Below are 19,959 nucleotides of genomic sequence, written 5' to 3' on the forward strand. Positions count from 1 at the left end.
CAAATGAAGCTGGTGAGAGATCGGAGTCCCAGCCTCACGGGCAGAGCTGTGCTGATCAGGTCCGTTCTACGCGATGGTTGAGCCGCACAGATGTGCGCGGGACTGGCGGTGAATAATTCAGTAATGACTCATTCCCAAGGGGGGGGATTGTTGATTGCCAAGTGGAAGAAAGAGGCGAACCTGCCACGTGCACTCACGCTATCACGAGGTGTCAGGCTTGATGTTTGGTCTTTGAAGTGCTGCGTCTGCAGCCGTCCAGGCAGACCCCCCAGCCAGCAGACCCCCCAGCCAGCAGACCCCCCAGCCAGCAGATCCCCCAACAAGGATCAAGCTGCTCTCTGATCACCAGCGACCCACGCTGGCAGCAGGTGTTTGGAGCCCCTTCAAAAGGCCAGGAGCAGAGGTATGTGTGTGTGTGTGTGTGTGTGTGTGTGTGTATACTGTTAGTTAGAAGTGGAAAATTCACACTCTTTCTCGCCTCCATCTCCATTTCTCAGTCCAGCCTCAAATAGCCAGAAAACACACACACACACACACACACACACACACACACACACACACACACACACACACACACACATAGGGTAACGACAGTGGTGAATGCAGGTGTCATCTATGCTACTTTTTCTTCGCTATAATAATAATAAACTGTGTAACAGCATGAGAACACACCCACTGCTGACTTTTTCAGTGTGTGTGTGTGTGTGTGTGTGTGTGTGTGTGTGTGTGTGTGTGTGTGTGTAAAGGTAAAATCTACCTTACAGTCGACAGCTGACTGACAAACACTGAACTCCACTCACAAGCTAACTATTGATCCAATATTCAAAGTGAGGGTCTTTATTAACGGCAGGAGGATCTCAGGGATCCAAGCTTGTCAGGGTTCCATGTTCCGTCCTGAAGGTTCTCCAGGAGCCTCTGGAGCCTGCAGTGACTGTGCATCATAAGTACTGGAGCTAATTGAGGTCTGTGTGCTGGCTTCATTTGAATGAGCATCCTGATGAAGTGGCCCTTGAGTCCATGAATTAGGCTGAGGGCGGAGCAGTCAGCCCCCGGGGGGTGGGGTTGGTTGGCGGTGAGGTTCAGGCCTTCCTGGCTCTTTTGCACTCCCTCCATTGGCTGTCGACTCTCATCCACGTCCACTGCTCCCTTGATTGCCTGATTTCCTGACCAATGTTGAATACTTCTACCCTGGGGGAGGGGGGGGGGGGGTATGATAATGACTCATAGTGACTTGCTTGGGGAGAGTCGCTCCCTTGGCTTCCGCGCCGGCTCCCATCAAGGCCTCGCTTCAATACTTGATTTAATATTGGGACGCAAGTGTCACTGAGAAAATATTCAGGGACAGTCAGGAGGGCTGCGAGCAGAGGGAGAGGAGGACTCTTCAGATCCAACAGAAAACAAGGTGGGAATTCTTCTCCCTCCTCAACTCAGGTGTGATCGAGAGGGAGCTGGCAGACCTCGGACAGCACGACGTGTCGCAGAGTCTCTGAGGACAGAGACGAACACAAATGTGCTCGTAGTTTTTAAGCTAACGCTTTACTTGAATGCTAGCAAATGAATCCCATAATAATTTTGTCTCTGGGCAGCAGTTGTCCAGCTTCTTGAACAGGAAGCAGACAGGAGCTGAGAGCTACGCACTGATGATGCGTCGGAGTGACATTTATTGGATGGTTTAACAGGAAGTACTTCTCAACTCACTCAGGTACACTGAGAGCTTGGCGGGGGAAGGTCACAGAGGTCAAATCCAGGGGCTGAATCTCCAGCGACAGCCTACACGTCACTAACACAAGCTGATTTGATGATGTCATATTTTTGTTACCGCTCAGCTGCACCCGTACGTCTGCGCCAAGGTTTCGTCCTCTGGACAATTTTGTGCTTTTCAGCATCACACGAGAGGAGAAAGATCAAATATCTTTTGCGCCACCGTCCCGCTCGTCATCTTCAGCTGTTTGTCGTGTCCTGCACTGTAAAGCCCTTCATCTCTGAGGCAGCCCGGACTCGTGAGGACTCCTCCTCCACACTCACTCACAGCTTTTGTTCACTATTTATGAGGCAGCAGCGCTGGTCGGATGTGCTTGCGAATGGCTTTTGGATTCAGAGGGAATCAGCTGCTTACACCCTGGTGGGGATTAGTGACACTCCTGGAGCACACCAATAATCTAGGAGATGGGGAGAGGCAGTGCACACTTACAAATGGGTTTCTGATGTACAAGTAAATCAGAGCATCTAATTACTTCAAAATCAAAAACAATCAAGTCTTTGTCACCTCCATTATCTTGACCTGCCTTTGGATCAGGAACCGTGATGCCTGTCAGCAGGTGATTTTCATGCACATTTGAAAAGACAGGCATCTGTAATTTAGGAGAGGGTGATTCTCCTCTGGGCAGTTTTTGAGAGAAGAAGATGAAGAAGACAGCAGTTGTCAAACACAGATGACCATGGCTCAAGCAGACACACCACTTGTCCTGCATCCACGACAGAGGCAGCGGGGGCTCGCCATCATCTTGCATCCTCGCGCTTCCTGTCCGACCACTCGTTCTTTCTTCAGGGGGAAACTCTCACACACATTTGACCAGTGTGTTAACCACATGCCAGACCCGACGTGTGCCTGGGAGGCAGAGCTGCGCTGCTCTCACGCCCCAGCCTCTCCACCCCTCTTTGCATTGTGATTTAATGCTTATATTATTACTATGGTAATATTATAATACATTACATAAAACTAGGCAATGGAATTTTTCTTTTTTTAGTCAGAAGATGGTGCTATAGGCGCTATGTTGGATGTGACTGTAGAGAACCCTGGAGTAGAGGAAGAGACGTCTCAGCCGTCAGCGGCCACCAGCAAAGGAGACCTTCTACCACAGGCTTCTACCAGAAGCACTGGAACCTGAACTATGGCATTTTCCGAAAGCAAACCTCTTTCTGACAGTAAGCCTTCAGGGCAAACTTCTCCCTTCGCTACTGCAACCAGTGAAACATGGAGAGACTCAACTCTCAGTTGAGTAAGTTTTCCTAAGATTGTCCTCTTTCTCCTATCAGCCATGTTGCTGCTGTGGAGACAAAAAAACAAAATTTGGGAAAATCCAGGACGAAGCCGCAGGTGGGAACAGCTGCCAGGAACAAGTGTCCAACATTTTCTGATTTCTGACACTTTTCTGTCTTTGTCTGTGTCTTTTCTGACACTTCAGCTACGCTGAACAGCTACGCTGAAGGAAACCCCCCTGGCTCCCCCTCACAGACCCTGATGAACCTCTGGCAGCTCCACACGTCCACAGCAGAACATGCTTCTCCCCGGCGTAGCACGACCCAACACACCTCAAGTACCACGTTCAGCAAATGGACGGAAGATGAGCTCAAGCTTTCCAAATGGGCTCAAATGATAGCAAATACGGACTCAACCACCAAACGCAAATTAAGTTGTGTTGACCTGATAGTTTCTATCTGGCCTTTGAGACCAGAACTCCTCTCCAACTTAATCTCCACTGCCGCATGCCCAGCTCACTCACTCACACCATCAGCTGCAGCCGAGAAGTTTCTCTCCCCCTGCTCTGACCCTAAATAGCAGAGATAATCGAGGGGACGAAGGAGAGGATACCGGGTGGGTTAACAGACAAACGGGGTGCGTGAGGTAAGAAAGCCGTGAGCTGATGCTGCATGACTGTGCAGGGAAGAGGGAGACTGCAATAATAGAATATCTTGAAAGTGCATTTTACGAGACTCAAACTTTGCTAGCAGATCTTAATAATCAGAGAACACATGGACCACTTGAGAAAAGTCCAGAGGAGCAGCTGAAGGATCCAACAGTCCCTGCACGTCTACCCGACGCAGGCCGGAACCGGGCTGCAGTGGCTCTGGGGTTGAGTTGGGTGAGATTTATATTTTCATATCCAAAATGTATTAAACCAGCAAGTATACAATTTTGCAATTTAGTATGAGTGAAGAAAACAAAAACAGATGGTAATTTGATGTCAAATAAATTAAATGTAATTATATATATAAAAAAATCTATTTTTTTCCTTTGCATTCCTGCAAAAGGTATGCAATTTGTTGCTGGTGTAGCAGGATAAAAGTTCATGAATCTGACATCCCGCTCAGCACCTGCACTCCGGCGGTGTTCACCCAGTTTTACACAAGAGAGAAAGAATTAACCACTGGCAGCGTCACAGTTACTGATGATCAAATCAAGCATAATTAGAGTTTAAAAATGTGGCATCAGAATCAGCCATTATGTCACCCAATACACCATTAGTCGTTTAATTCAACCCTGCTACCTCCCAGTTAGCTTCGTTAGCTTCTGCTAATGCTACATACAGGAAAGTGGCAGGACAGCTGATGACAGTCAGAAATTGAGCTTCTGCTGACAGCAACAGCAGCAGAAGGTGAAGAAATGACTGACATGCAACATCAGTCTGGCAGAGCTGCAAATCTCAGCCATGACTTCTCAGCGTAGCAGGCCTCCAGCATCAAGGCTGGAGTTTGGAGGCCAACTGTCAGAGTGATAAAATAAAGGCTGATGTTGGAGGTCTCTCTTTGTTCAGTTGGGTATTGGCTGGTATCAGATCAGTACTCAGAATCGGTATCAGGAAGGAACAACTGGCGCACGTTACCAGACGCTGAATAATAATGTTAACGCCCATCAACCTGACTTTATCTCACAACCTTTTCGTGTCGGAATACAGCGTGCTTTTGTCAGGAATCATCACGTCTCCAGGGAACGCAGCAGGTTGACAACAAACATGAATTAATACTTGAACTATTAGTCACCATCTGTTTACCGTCAGCCGGCAGCACCACGAGTCCCTGATAAACAGCAGCAGCCCTGAGGAGGTACACATCATGTTGACTCACTGTTCACCTCGTGTGTACTGTGCACTTGTGTACTGCTTTGTTTGTGGTTGCCAGTGGGTCATAAAGCCTCCTGATTCTAGGAGACGATTTGTGTGGTGCGATACAGATCATAAAGGTGCAACTACGGAACAGCTTTCTGACTGTTGTCACTATAATAAAATATTTTGGAATAATTTGTAACGATGATTGTGTAGCACTACAACTGATTGGCCACCTGTCCAGAGTGACCCTGCCTCTTGCCCGATGAGAGCTTGGATAGGCTCCACCCCTTCATTTTCTTGATGAAAATTACCCGATTTCCACCATTCAGATCCTAACAACGACACGATCACAGGATTTATTACTCAATAAATAAACAATACGCGTGTTTGTGATGAACTCAGTGAATCAAAGTCAGGAGTTCCATCAAATAAGTTGTAAGTTTTTCAGATTCATCACCTCATACAAGATTAATAGCGCCCATCAACGTATGCAGCATGTTTTCCTTTAGATCTCCAATTCCCTCTCGTGATGAAGAGTACATCGCTACAGCATGTTCCATTAGCAGCTGAGTGCTGACGTGATGGCGAGCAGCGGCGCGGCAGGAGGTCAGAGGGACGCCAGGCGCTAACGCTGTGGCCATAACGTCAAAACATGAAGCTACAATACGGCTGCTTTTGTCACGAATGATTATTGTTAAAAATAATGACACAAAGTGACATTGAGCTCTGTCTGAGGCAGCGTTGGGTGACGACTTCGTTTGTGTGCATCGTCTGTTCTTTATCCACTCTGACATGTGGGATCAGCCTCCTCCTGACTTGCACAGCCTCATTTATGCTCCTAGTGGCCAGTGCGGACAGCCGGGTGTGCGGCCACACCACAGCCAGGAATAATTACACTGAGGTAGGAGTCATCACTTCACAAGCTCTAATTAACAGCAGATAAAAGGAGCAGGAGGAGGAGGAGGAGGAAGTGGGGATGACCGCCGCAGGGCTTTGGTATTAAACTGACAGGGCTCCATTTACAGGAAGCATGAGAAGTGAAAATAACAGTGTAATAATTCAGTTTGTTTGACTGTCTTCAGGATTAATTTTCAGAAACATGAACTGGAGGACGCCGGCGGTTCTCTCGGTGTTACATCAGAGCTCCACATGTTGGTGCAGCACGTTCAGCTCTCTGCAGCCTCTCAGGCTCCTGTAACAGTCGTTCAGCTGGAGCGTCTCACCTGCTCTTCTATTCTTGCTGATCTGCAGAGGAGACGTGACGGTGGGTTTGTTGTCAGACTCCTGCAGCTGATCAGCAGCTGCTCCAGTCCACTGGGCTCCAGGAGCAGGACTTCAGGAGCAGGTGTGTGAAGATCTAGGCCTCCCTCTCAATTATAGATGCAACGTTACGCAACAGAAGCTGCCTCGACTGTACTTTGATGCCTTATATACATTCCGAGATTGCATACTTGTTAAACGCATACATTCATAAATTCCTAAATATAAAATTCAGTCAACAAGCTACATTTTGTTTTGGTTTGAATCAGAGTGCAGCAGACATCATCAGAAACATGTCGTGGCGAGCTTGCTCCTCTACTGCTGCAGTAATGGCGGCTCAGACTTCACCGTCATTGATACATAAACACACGCAAGTAAAAACTGGCGCTGTGTCTAAATATTCCCAGGCTCTGATCTCCCGATATCATAGAAACCATCTGCATAAAATATTAAATATACACTGATGTTCAAGTCCTTAGGGTACAGCTTTTCATGTATATAACTAAAAAATGCAGCACTTTTTAAAAAAAAATGTATGCATGAAGACAGGAGAGCAGTTTAGAAATGAAACACCAAGAAAAAAGGAAGCTCAGTGGTGCGCTGCTGCTGTCTTCAGCCTCCTTGTCTCTTTGTAAATAGCTGTGTGTGAGCATGGAGGCATGAGGACACAACAGCGACTGTCGATGACCCCGAGACTGAAAATCAGCCTACATGACAGACCTGCTCCTACACTGCAGTCGCCTGGCTTTTCACTTCCAGCCCAGTACACACTGGAGGCTCCACAGCACACAGAGACTCAAGGATGGCGTTTATTCACCCGCTGAGCTGATTAATACATGTATGAACGTGACAAGCAAACAACCAGGGCTGTTCTCTTGCTTTACCCATCATCCATTTATCGCAGCGGCTGTCTGTGACTTCGTTCACTCAGGAAACATCACTTAGAAGTGAGAAGCCTGGTGAGATCGTCCGATCTAGAATCAGGCAGAGACATCAGACAGTCACAACCAATCAGAACCGAGTTCCAACTGCTCTTCTTCCTCCCAACGGTAATGTCGCTCCTGATTGGTTCCTGTAGCTGATGACGCTGGTAAAGCAGCGGTGGGGAGGCGTCCTACATTATTTGAATAAACAGCTGTTGGTGCAGTTATTGTAGAAACAGACTCAAGAACAGGAGCCAGAGAACCTAGCTGAGGTTCTCTGTTTGCTCCTGACGGGATCTGTCATGTGATGGTGTCACGTGTTGTTCTTTCAGGTGTGTGACTCTACATCTGTCTGGTGCTCCAGCCTCCCTCATTTGCTTTCACTTCAGCTTGTGACTGACAGCATTTCCCAGGTGTCTTTGCTCCACACCCGGCGACATGCTGGATCTTGTTATGCTCTGCTGTGGGTGGAGAGCAGCGGTGACAGCAGATGAGTTTTACTCCTGGTCACAAGGGGCCATAAGAGGCTGTACTACAGTAGAAAAACTCCCATCTGCATCTTTAGGGATGTTTTCTACTCATGAATACTGCGGAGACTCCAGGATGTAGCAGATTCCAACCAGCCTTGATCAGGAGCTGGATTTGAATGAGTTGAGCAAGCGAGAGCCTGCATCTGCATAACCCTTTCCTCTCTTCAACACTCAGGCTGAGTGGAAAGGAGCCGTTGGTCGCCGTCATACATGCCCACCACCCATCAGCACCTGTGCCGACTTTCCAACCTGCTCCACCATACGTCTCACCACCAACAATCCCTAAGGTGGAAACAGAATCCAGCCTCATTTCATGCCTTGTTAATTTGCATCAGAGGGGACACGACATTGGTGGCCCGGTGGAGCAGTGGTCCTCACTGTGGCCCCCCAGCAAGAAGGTTGTGGGTGGAGCCCCGGCTGCAGCACGGGGTCTTTCTGGGTGAGTCTCCATGTTCTCCCTGTTCCTGCTGGGTTCTCTCTGGTACTCCAGCTTCCTCCACAGTCCAAAGACATCAAGAGGGACCAGGTTAATCCAGACTCTAAATTGACCGTAGGCGTGGCTGGGAGAGCCAATGGTTGTCTGTCTCTATGTGTTGGCCCTGCCATGGACTGGTGACCTGTCCAGGGGGAAGGCTGCTGGGATAGGCTCCACCCCCACCACCCTCAACAGGAGGAGAGGGGGAACATGGGGGGATGGATGATGGAGGGATGGATGATGGATGGATGATGATGTAGGGATGGATGGATGGAAGGAGGGGTGGAGGGGTGGATGAATGGATTTATGGATGAATGGATGTATGGATGGATGGATGGAGGGAGGGATGAATGATGGATGGATGGATGGAGGGAGGGATGGATGGATGGAGGGATGGATGGATGGATGGGACACGACATTTGTGACAGAGTAGATTAGCAAAGATTAGTTGACAAAGTGCTCCAACCTACAGGATGATGTCCAAATCACAGAAACATCCTCCCCATGATCATCAGAGATGAACCACCTCCTGAAGCAACTCCGGAGCCCTGCAGCAGGCACCTTCCCTACCATGAACACACAGGTTACAGGCAGCAGCCGTTAGCTCCGCTGGCGTAAAGGTCAACTTTGAACAGTTTGGTATCTCCAGAAAAACATCAACATTCTAAAGGAACGATGACAGTTTCGGGTTCGTGCCACTAAGTTTGAAAGAGCCTCTCAAAATAAACAATGACTGTGAATATGAGAACATTCTTTTAAGGTCTTCCTACAATTTCACACCACATGCTCAGTCTCAGTCACCTGCTGCTCACCTGTGTGGTCAGCAGCAACAAACTATGCTGAGGAAAGACACACAGCCCCGAGCAGGTTGTGCTACGACTAGAAGAACAAACACTTGATGAAGCACACTGACTTTCCTCATTAGTCAACCTGGTCCATCTCAGTCCTCCTCCTTCCGGCCTCCTGGTCTCCACCTGTGTCTTGTTGCGTCATCAGCTGAGTGTATTTCAGCATCAGTGTTATTCAGATCCTCGCGTACATGTCACGTCATTCTTCATGCGACAAATACGACAAATAATAATAATAACAATGATACATCTAATACTCTGGCAACACGCAGGGAAGAATATCGACTATGATGACAAATATGAGCTACACACATGTTTAGATGTATTTTTTCTAGGAACATTTCCTCAACAACCAGTAACCTTTCCTTAGTAACCAGTAACCTTTCTTTACGATGGCTCACTAACCAGTGCCCTTTGGCTGACTAACCAGTACCCTTTCCTCACCAACCAGTACCCTTGGCTCACTGACCAGCAGCCTCCTACCACTGCTGACTCCAGGTGTTCAGGACCCTCTCTGTGTGTTAACTAGTCTTCCACCAGTGACAGACACATGGAGGCTGGTTAGTGTCCTCCTGAGGGACAGTGGTCCCGGCCACCAACAGCACAGATGGCGGTCTTCCTGGTGTTTGCCTTCGTCCTCTCAACACGCCTGATTCTGCTGCATCCTGCATGTCTGTGATGCTCCATGTTTCACACTCACAGACGTTGGATGAGAGGCTGAACAGCATCCTCTCATCCTCAATGAAATGGCCTCCTCACTTCGTTCTCCTCCCTCTCTTACTCCTGTGGAGAAGAGCTCACCTGCCAGCCTTGAACAGTTTGATGGTAAATGAATCACACCGGGTCTGAAGACGGAACAGGGGGAAAAGAGGATGCTGCCTTCATCATCAGCCCTCCTCCTCTCCAGCCATTAAGCACTGCCTCCTATGATCCGGTGGATTGTTAGCACGCAGCAGAGACCACTAGCTTCTCCTGCCCGACACGAGGCTTCAACGGCTTGCAGGAGTGAGACTTCTGGATCACGGCACATTTTCGTTCAGCTTTGTTAGGCACAGTGACCATTTCAACAACAACAAAGATCAAAATCAGCATCTGGAGCGTCTGATGCAACTATGTAAACTCTCATAAAAGCTTTTAGGTAAAGTACAACTTGTTAAAATTCTGGGTCAAAGGTCAGGGGTGCATTAAACCAGTTTTCTCAGCTGCTCAACGAGGCGCTACAATTACCTGCTAATGTGATCGCTGCTGTGTTTGTCTGTCAGAAGGATACCTCAAACACCCCTGGATGGATGCAGATGGAAATGGATGTAAAGACAAATAAAATACACGGAACAAGTGGTCAACTTTGTGAGGGAGCTGGATCACATTGCAGGTCCTGAAGCGTCTTCGAGGTCACTAGCAGGATTTAGTTGTTTGCTGTATTTCCTGGACATGTCGTGGACAAATTTAGACAAATTCCTTGAGTCCATGTGAAAATGGTTGACAGGAAAAATGCATCAGTTTCTGGAAATAATTTCAATCATCCAGACCTATTCTCACAATGAAGGTTGATATATTCCATCATATTTCTAAAATGATGAGGAATGATAGATGATACGTATGGTTGGGATTGTGTTGTGGACAGGGAAGAAAATGTATGAACAGATTTGGATGAAACAAACATCTTCATATTCTGTAACCAGCTCGCTCGCTGTGCTTCTACTAATAATAGCATGAGGCCTGAGAACCAGAATTTAGTAAAACAACAGTTCGTGTTCATCCCCTCAGGGACTGACGATGGCCAACGAGGCTCCCCATACGCAGACGAGCAGACGGAAACAAGCACCGTGTTTGTGTTCCTCGGCGCCAGCACCTCTACGTTCCAGTGGCTGGTGTCAGCCTGCATCATTGCACGTCACCATAAAGATCCCCAGAGTCGATTCCAACTCTTCCTGGTGGTTCGCTCCTCTTGTTTGGAGGTTGCTTGACTCTCGATGGGAGACACGAGGACAGAGTTCGCAGCAGTATTCAGACGTGAGCTATAGGCCTTTGAATTTTAAATAAGCCAAGCAGCTGTTAAATATTGCAGCCTGAGCGTCTCATGAAATTTACAAAATTTGCACACAGGAGCATCAAAAGGTCATCAAAGGAACAAAAATCCAACTGAATGTACTGCCATCAGAGCAGCAGTCAGAGAGCTGCTGGCCAGCCTGCATCCATCACAGCACCACTAGCAGGAAACGCTCTCTGCAAAAATGATGCAAATCTTTTGAAGTGATGCAGACAAAGGAAATGAGGAGAGAAATGATAAAAGCTGCGTTGACAACTCTTCTTCAAACAATCAGCTGCTCCAAGCAACATTTCGTCTGTCTGACTCGGAGCTCCTGGAGCTCCGCTGAAGCAAACATGAGCTCCTTCCTCCATCTGAAGCAACCAAGAGCAACACTGATGCTTTACAGGCCAAACCAGTATCAAGAGAGACTACGCATCGCTATTCAGTGAAACTACTGAAGGAAGTGAACAGCACTGAGGTGTGAACACGATTACCAGATCTCTCAGTTTATACAGCAAATTCAACATAACTAAAAGGATTAATGGCCGGACTGCTGCCGAGAGAACCACACCAACACTCTGGGAAATACTCACATCGCCATCTGTTCCAGACAAGAGGATAGAGAGCCTCCTCTAGGGAGCTGAGACCTACGCTAGTTAGCTTAGCTCAACGGTTGGTAGTGGATGGGAAGTGCATATCTCCAGTCTCATCACTTGTCAGCCCCCAAACCTGCCGTTCTTCTTCTGTGTATTGTGGTTCAGCTGGCTCAGGTTCAGGATGTGGGTGTGTCCTAGTCGTCCTCCTCATCTCTGACAAAGCCACTCTTCTAGTCAACTACAAAAATTTGTTTTATTTTTCCTGGCCAGATTTTTGAGGTGCTGAACCTGAGTAGTATTCACATAAAACAAGGAGGAACTTCATAACAACTTTAGTTGCTTGTAGATTAGAACAGATTTGTACACATTATTAACCCACTGGTGGATAAACCCACTGGTGGATAAACCCACTGGTGCATTAACCCACTGGTGCATTAACCAACTGGTGCATTAACCCACTGGTGTATGAACCAACTGGTGTATTAACCAACTGGTGTATTAACCCACTAGTGCATGAACCAACTGGTTTACAAACCCACTGGTGTATAAACCCACTGGTGCATTAACCAACTGGTTTATAAACCAACTGGTGTATAAACCCACTGGTGCATTAGCCCACTGGTGTATTAACCCACTGGTGCATTAACCCATTGGTTTATAAACCCACTGGTGTATTAACCCACTGGTGTATTAACCCATTGGTTTATAAACCCACTGGTGTATTAACCCACTGGTGTATTAACCCATTGGTTTATAAACCCACTGGTGCATTAACCCATTGGTTTATAAACCCACTGGTGTATTAACCCACTGGTGTATTAACCCACTGGTGCATTAACCCATTGGTTTATAAACCCACTGGTGTATTAACCCACTGGTTTATACCCACTGGTGTATAAACCCACTGGTGCATTAACCCACTGGTGCATTAACCCACAGGTGTATTAACCCACTGGTGCATTAACCAACTGGTGCATTAACCCACTGGTGCATTAACCAACTGGTGCATTAACCAACTGGTTTATAAACCAACTGGTGTATAAACCCACTGGTGCATTAACCCATTGGTTTATAAACCCACTGGTGTATTAACCCACTGGTGTATTAACCCACTGGTGCATTAACCCATTGGTTTATAAACCCACTGGTGTATTAACCCACTGGTTTATACCCACTGGTGTATAAACCCACTGGTGCATTAACCCACTGGTGCATTAACCAACTGGTGCATTAACCCACTGGTGTATAAACCCACTGGTGCATTAGCCCACTGGTGCATTAACCAACTGGTGCATTAACCCACTGGTGTATAAACCCACTGGTGCATTAACCCACTGGGGTATAAATCCACTGGTGCATTAACCAACTGGTGCATTAACCAACTGGTGTATTAACCCACTGGTGCATTAACCAACTGGTGTATAAACCCACTGGTGCATTAACCCACTGGGGTATAAATCCACTGGTGCATTAACCAACTGGTGCATTAACCAACTGGTGTATTAACCAACTGGTGCATTAACCCACTGGTGTATTAACCCACTGGTGCATTAACCAACTGGTGTATTAACCCACTGGTGTATGAACCCACTGAGTATTAACCCACTGGTGCATTAACCAACTGGTGCATTAACCCACTGGTGTATAAACCCACTGGTGCATTAGCCCACTGGTGCATTAACCAACTGGTGCATTAACCCACTGGTGTATAAACCCACTGGTGCATTAACCCACTGGGGTATAAATCCACTGGTGCATTAGCCCACTGGTGCATTAACCAACTGGTGCATTAACCCACTGGTGTATAAACCCACTGGTGCATTAACCCACTGGGGTATAAATCCACTGGTGCATTAACCAACTGGTGCATTAACCAACTGGTGCATTAACCCACTGGTGTATTAACCCACTGGTGCATTAACCAACTGGTGTATTAACCCACTGGTGTATGAACCCACTGAGTATTAACCAACTGGTGTATTAACCCACTGGTGTATGAACCCACTGAGTATTAACCCACTGGTGTATGAACCCTCTGAGTATTAACCCACTGGTGTATTAACCCACTGAGTATTAACCCACTGGTGTATTAACCCACTGGTGTATGAACCCACTGAGTATTAACCCACTGGTGTATTAACCCACTGGTGTATTAACCCACTGGTGCATTAACCCACTGGTGTATTAACCCACTGGTGTATAAACCAACTGGTGCATTAACCCACTGGTGCATTAACCAACTGGTGTATTAACCCACTGGTGCATTAACCCACTGGTGTATTAACCAACTGGTGTATTAATCCACTGGTGCATTAACCCACTGGTGTATAAATCCACTGGTGCATTAACCCACTGAGTATTAACCCACTGGTGTATTAACCCACTGGTGTATGAACCCACTGAGTATTAACCCACTGGTGTATTAACCCACTGGTGTATTAACCCACTGGTGCATTAACCCACTGGTGTATTAACCCACTGGTGTATAAATCCACTGGTGCATTAACCCACTGGTGTATTAACCAACTGGTGTATTAATCCACTGGTGCATTAACCCACTGGTGTATAAATCCACTGGTGCATTAACCCACTGGTGTATTAACCAACTGGTGTATTAACCCACTGGTGCATTAACCCACTGGTGTTTTAACCAACTGGTGTATTAACCAACTGGTGTATTAACCCACTGGTGCATTAACCCACTGGTGTTTTAACCAACTGGTGTATAAATCCACTGGTGCATTAACCCACTGGTGCATTAACCCATTGGTGTATTAACCCACTGGTGTATAAACCAACTGGTGTATAAATCAACTGGTGTATTAACCCACTGGTGTATTAACCCACTGGTGTATTAACCCATTGGTGCATTAACCAACTGGTGTACGAACCCACTGGTGTATAAACCAACTGGTGTATGAACCCACTGGTGTATTAACCCACTGGTGCATTAACCAACTGGTGTATGAATCCACTGGTGTATTAACCAACTGGTGTATAAACCAACTGGTGTATGAACCCACTGGTGTATTAACCAACTGGTGTATGAACCCACTGGTGTATTAACCAACTGGTGTATAAATCCACTGGTGCATTGACCCACTGGTGTATAAACACACTGATGTGTAAACCAACTGGTGTATAAACCAACTGGTGTATGAACCCACTGGTGTATTAACCAACTGGTGTATGAACCCACTGGTGTATAAATCCACTGGTGCATTAACCCACTGGTGTATTAACCCACTGGTGTATAAATCCACTGGTGCATTAACCCACTGGTGTATAAACCCACTGGTGTATTAACCAACTGGTGTATAAACCCACTGCTGTATAAACCAACTGGTGTATAAACCCACTGCTGTATAAACCAACTGGTGTATAAACCCACTGCTGTATAAACCAACTGGTGTATAAACCCACTGGTGTATTAACCAACTGGTGTATTAACCCACTGCTGTATAAACCAACTGGTGTATAAACCCACTGCTGTATAAACCAACTGGTGTATAAACCCACTGCTGTATAAACCAACTGGTGTATGAACCCACTGCTGTATAAACCCACTGGTGCATTAACCCACTGGTGTATGAACCCACTGGTGTATGAACCCACTGCTGTATAAACCAACTGGTGTATAAACCAACTGGTGTATAAACCAACTGGTGTATGAACCAACTGGTGTATAAATCCACTGGTGCATTAACCCACTGGTGTATGAACCCACTGGTGTATGAACCCACTGCTGTATAAACCAACTGGTGTATAAACCCACTGCTGTATAAACCAACTGGTGTATGAACCAACTGGTGTATAAATCCACTGGTGCATTAACCCACTGGTGTATGAACCCACTGGTGTATAAACCAACTGGTGTATAAACCCACTGGTGTATTAACCAACTGGTGTATTAACCCACTGCTGTATAAACCAACTGGTGTATAAACCCACTGCTGTATAAACCAACTGGTGTATGAACCCACTGGTGTATGAACCCACTGCTGTATAAACCCACTGCTGTATAAACCAACTGGTGTATGAACCAACTGGTGTATAAATCCACTGGTGCATTAACCCACTGCTGTATAAACCCACTGGTGTATGAACCCACTGCTGTATAAACCAACTGGTGTATTAACCCACTGTCCTCTTCCTTCGCTGCACAGACGTGCAGGAGCATCGAGCCAACCAGCGCACCATCGGGCTGCAGCTCCAAAAACACATCAGCACTCTGTGGTGAATAACGCTGATGTCCAGAGCATCAGAAGTGGGTGCGCTCACAGTTTGCTGCAGAATCATGTCTCTACCATGTGACCTCTCTGATCATGCACAGGTACAAAACTGCTGGACTCACTCTTGTAGCTGGCGCTCCATGGCTGATATCCATAATAGCCCGTGATCCGCAATATCCGCTCCTCTATGGATGAGCTGTTGATGTCCTCCACTGAGCGGGAAGACTTGAGGTCCTCCTTGATGGCCTCGTCCACCACCAGGTACTTGAGCTGTCTGAGCTGAGGGCTGATGTCCGAAAGCCTTCTGGGGCTCACGTCGGGCGACTTGCGCATCCCGCTAGAAAGAGAGCACAAGGGGTGATGGTGCAAGATGAAGTGAGACCTCTTAACAAAAGGAACTCAAAGCCTGACTTGACAAGATGAGAGCTCTGTGAGGCTGAAACAGGAACTCCAGTGTTGAGGGCCCGGGTCTGGTGGAGTAGAGGCATCATCATCCTTCACTGGTCCTGCCTCTGCTCAACAGCCGTGTGAAAGACACTAAGTGAGAGTGACTGGTGTGGCGACGGTTGTATAGGCCTGCTGAGCAGCTCCTATTATAAGCTTATAGGCTTCATGGAGCACACAGAGGAGCGGCTCCTGCTGCAGCCCGACCTGCTCACCAGGAGGACCCACGGAACATTCTGGTATCTTTGTTTCCAGCAGGTGAGATCAAACAACAGAATAACATCTGCTCCAAAACACCTGAGCAAATGCAGCAGCCCCCGCTGACACGCCTCACCTGCCTGAATGTTAGCTACACAGTCACAGTCTAATGCAGGATTCATCTCTCTCATACACACACACACACACACACACACACACACACACACACACACAAATAAAGTCAATCCAAACACAGCAGGAGTAGCAAATGATTTAAAAGTTAACTACTGTTGTTAAGTAGTTATAATACTAGTTTTACCATTACAAAGACCCTTTTAATTATTTTATTGCTGGAAATCTTTCTCTCTTTCTCTTTCTCTCTCTCTCTCTCCCTCTCTCTCTCTCTCACACACACACACACACACACACACACACACACACACACACACTTCTTCAACTGGTCCCTCCTATATTATGAGGGCTTGGGTACCTAATAATTTGGCGAGTGATCATATTTAAGCTAAATGTGCTTTATGGAGTCAGGCAGAGAAATCACTGTTTTGCAAAATCAGATCAACAAAGAAAAATAAGTTTTAAAAAATGGAGATCAAAGGAACCGAACCCAACTCGTATATTTTGATGACAAATTCCACCTGAACAACCTTCCGTCCCCCTCTGACGCGTGGACGCACCTGTTCTATCAGGAGCAACAGGTGCTGCCTCCTGGCGTGAGTTGGCTGCAGCACACTGAGGGAAAAGTTGAAATGTCTTACATGGGCATCAAAGTGGTCGGAGGTCCAAGGTAGCACATGCAGTCCCGGTGGGGCCGACCGACCCGCACGGTGCCCTCTCCGTCCCCGAACATGACTCACGACCGCCGAGCAGCGCTGCGACTGAGAAGCCGAGGAAGTGACATCCAGGCTGGAGGAGAGCTGAGCCGTCTCCGTCCTGCTGCCTCTCACACCTCCGAACATATGCAGCCTGGCCACTCCACGCTCCGTCTCCACACTCAGCCACTCCGCGCGGCTCTGGGGCTGCCGCCGCACCAGCGCCATCTGCTGGACGCAGCACAAACATCATTATTGACGTTTCCAGAACTTTTATTCTCCTTTTATACATAGAGTGCAGAACACCTGAAGCATCAAAAACAAGAATGAACAAATGAGGACTCATAGGAAGCTACAAATGCATTTCAATGAATGCATGAAATAGAACCCCTGACCCAGTCAACCCTCCACCCATGAACAGGAGGAGAGGCTCCAGTTCAACAGCACCACATAAACACATCCTGAAGTGAGGAATTCTCCCAGCATGGTTGATTTCTGCAGGATTGCTCACATCTGGGGAATGGAAGCTGGAGTGTGTAAGCCCCTCACCCGCCTCAGCACGAGGAAAATAATGAAATATGATCTGCCTTTGGGGCCCTGACAGACCTGTGAAGCAAATATCTCTTGCAGTCACACGTTTCTCTAAAATGTCATGTTCAGAGAGGCGTAGCGAGTCTCTCTGGCTCCGGATGAAGTAAATATTCAGAATGTTATTGTACAGCGCGCTGGGAGACAGGGTTTTATTAAAATACTTCATCATCTCAGGCAAAGCAGGGATGCAAATGTGAGGCAGGGAACGTCCCATCACCACCTGTCGTTCCATCTCCGGTGTGGAATATTCGTTTGTCTTCTGTTGGACTTTAAGTGTTTGGGGGGGGGGGGTTCTTGCTTTTTGTGTTGTACTTTCACTCCCGCGTCCTCATGTGTGAATCATACAGTTTCAGCGCTGTCAGCTTTATTATTCGCTGTCAGGTCACAGAGGATTCAAACTGTGGAAATGATTCCTTGCAGCAGAATCAGTGACAATCAACAGGGTACGGTTGATTGGGTCCAATCAGAGCTGAGCTTCCAGTAATCAGGTGATTCATTTGTGCACTGGTGGTGACTGAGAGTCTTTCATGGGCAAGTATTTCCTCAGTTTTACTTACTCATATTGAGCCTTGACTGTGAATAAGATCTTATCTGCCTCCAGTCTGATATGATTCCCTTCAGGGATGAGCTGTCGTTAGTCTGACACCATTGTTTCATGAGGCCAGATCAGCCCCTCACGCCGTTCCAGCTCTACTTTGCTGCGTGGGATCACGCCGTCCGAAGGTCACTGGTCCACTGCCTGCATTGCGTCTGAAAGCTGCAGAGCTGCAAGTGCATTGATCAATGAGCAAAGAATGGCGTCCAGTCATCAAGAAGCAGGTCGACGCCCCTTGCCAACAGTGTTGAGGTGAAGAGGGTGTTGTGCAGCTCAGCTGGGTCAGTTCTCTCCCTGCAGCTCTCAAAGTAAATCATATGAACGCCTTGCTGGGAGGGGATCCACTCAGCCCTGACACTGCTGCTGCTGCACTCTCCTCCCAACGCACCCAGAACAGAACACCCTCTTCCTCTCCAGCACACGTCTAATGGAGGTCTGATTGGTGCCTTGTCCTCAGGGCATCAGGGCTCAGCTCATCTCCGCTCCAAACATGGAGCGGAGATGAGCTGGGAGCCAAAGATCAAGGCCAAGATGGATGAGAGGAACACAGACGGGGTGATTCAGCTGCACACAGAACCGGATCCAAATACTGACGGCCAGTCCTCCAGTCAGAGCATCTGTGACTCTCATGGTCCTTTACTGCTATTCTGTTGAAGGTTTTGCATTTAGACTCGAATTGAAGTTTTCCTATCGGTTTTCTTCCTCAAAGGTTCATGATAATACTGATGTGAATCATCCAAAGTCTTTGGTGAGAAATGTTCACAGTGACGGAGGACTAAAAGCTCCGTCCTCATCTCTGTGAGTCCTGTGAGGGTTTCCAGGACACGGACCAGGATGTGCAGAGCTCCAGCAGAAGCCGGTTCAGGCGTCATTTCCATTATTTCTCTTATCCTCTAGAGTCCAATTTCATACAAGGTAAAGTATGATCTTGTTCTTCTCTCCATCAATGTTTCATGCAGCTCTCCGCCTGGAAACAGTGTGACAGGCAGCTGCTGATTGGCTGATGCAGGGCCAGAGGTGAAACCCTGAGCCAATAAAAGAATATCACATTCATGACTTTGTATTTAAATGCTTCCAATTTTGCTTCTTGTGTTTAATATGTGGCATTTGCATGAGTCAACGTGAGGCCCTTTTCATTCCTCTGTCTGATCTGTTCCACTGTCCTCTCAGACAGAGAGAAGCGTAACCTTTCTGGAGGCAGCACCCCGTTGTCCCGGGAGCCGTGCGATTTCTGTAGGCTGTATTTGTTATTCAGCTGCCATTACTGTTAGAGTCGACAGGCTCAGCTGGAGAGAAGCCAGCAGAACCTCTACAGATGCTGTCAACATCTGCAGGCGTCTTACTGGCCAGCTTTAACTGGCCTGATTTCTTTTCTTAGATATGCTCATTTTTGTTCTGCTGACAACTGGGAGCAAGTTAAAAAAAAACAGTATATGATTAAAGTGTATCTTATACATGTCGTTTCTCTGTTGTGGAACTATTAATATGAAAAGACTCCTCTGTTGCTTGCTGCTCTCATGCTGTTGCCATCCCCAGCTAACCACCGCTGAACATCAGCTGTTGTTGCTGGGACCAGTATGGC

The 19,959-nt window shown here is 47.3% G+C and overlaps 1 protein-coding gene across 1 annotated transcript in view; it reads right to left on the bottom strand.

The window, feature by feature from the left end:
- The window catches only part of slc35f3b (solute carrier family 35 member F3b), a 50,460-nt gene extending 33,173 nt beyond the window's left edge, over window positions 1–17,287 (bottom strand). Inside the window, exons 1-2 of the mRNA XM_086179798.1 lie at window positions 17,138–17,287; window positions 15,845–16,059 (exon numbers count right to left, since the gene is read on the bottom strand). Of these exons, the coding sequence (XP_086035924.1) occupies window positions 15,845–16,059; window positions 17,138–17,229 (307 nt within the window). The 5' untranslated portion in view covers window positions 17,230–17,287. The remainder of the gene's footprint in view (window positions 1–15,844; window positions 16,060–17,137) is intronic.
- Between the last annotated feature and the right edge of the window lie 2,672 nt (window positions 17,288–19,959).

Source organism: Aulostomus chinensis, chromosome 16 (assembly GCF_037954235.1).
Source record: "Aulostomus chinensis isolate RoL2024-O1b breed Wild chromosome 16, RoL_Achi_v1.0, whole genome shotgun sequence".
NCBI lineage: Eukaryota > Metazoa > Chordata > Actinopteri > Syngnathiformes > Aulostomidae > Aulostomus > Aulostomus chinensis.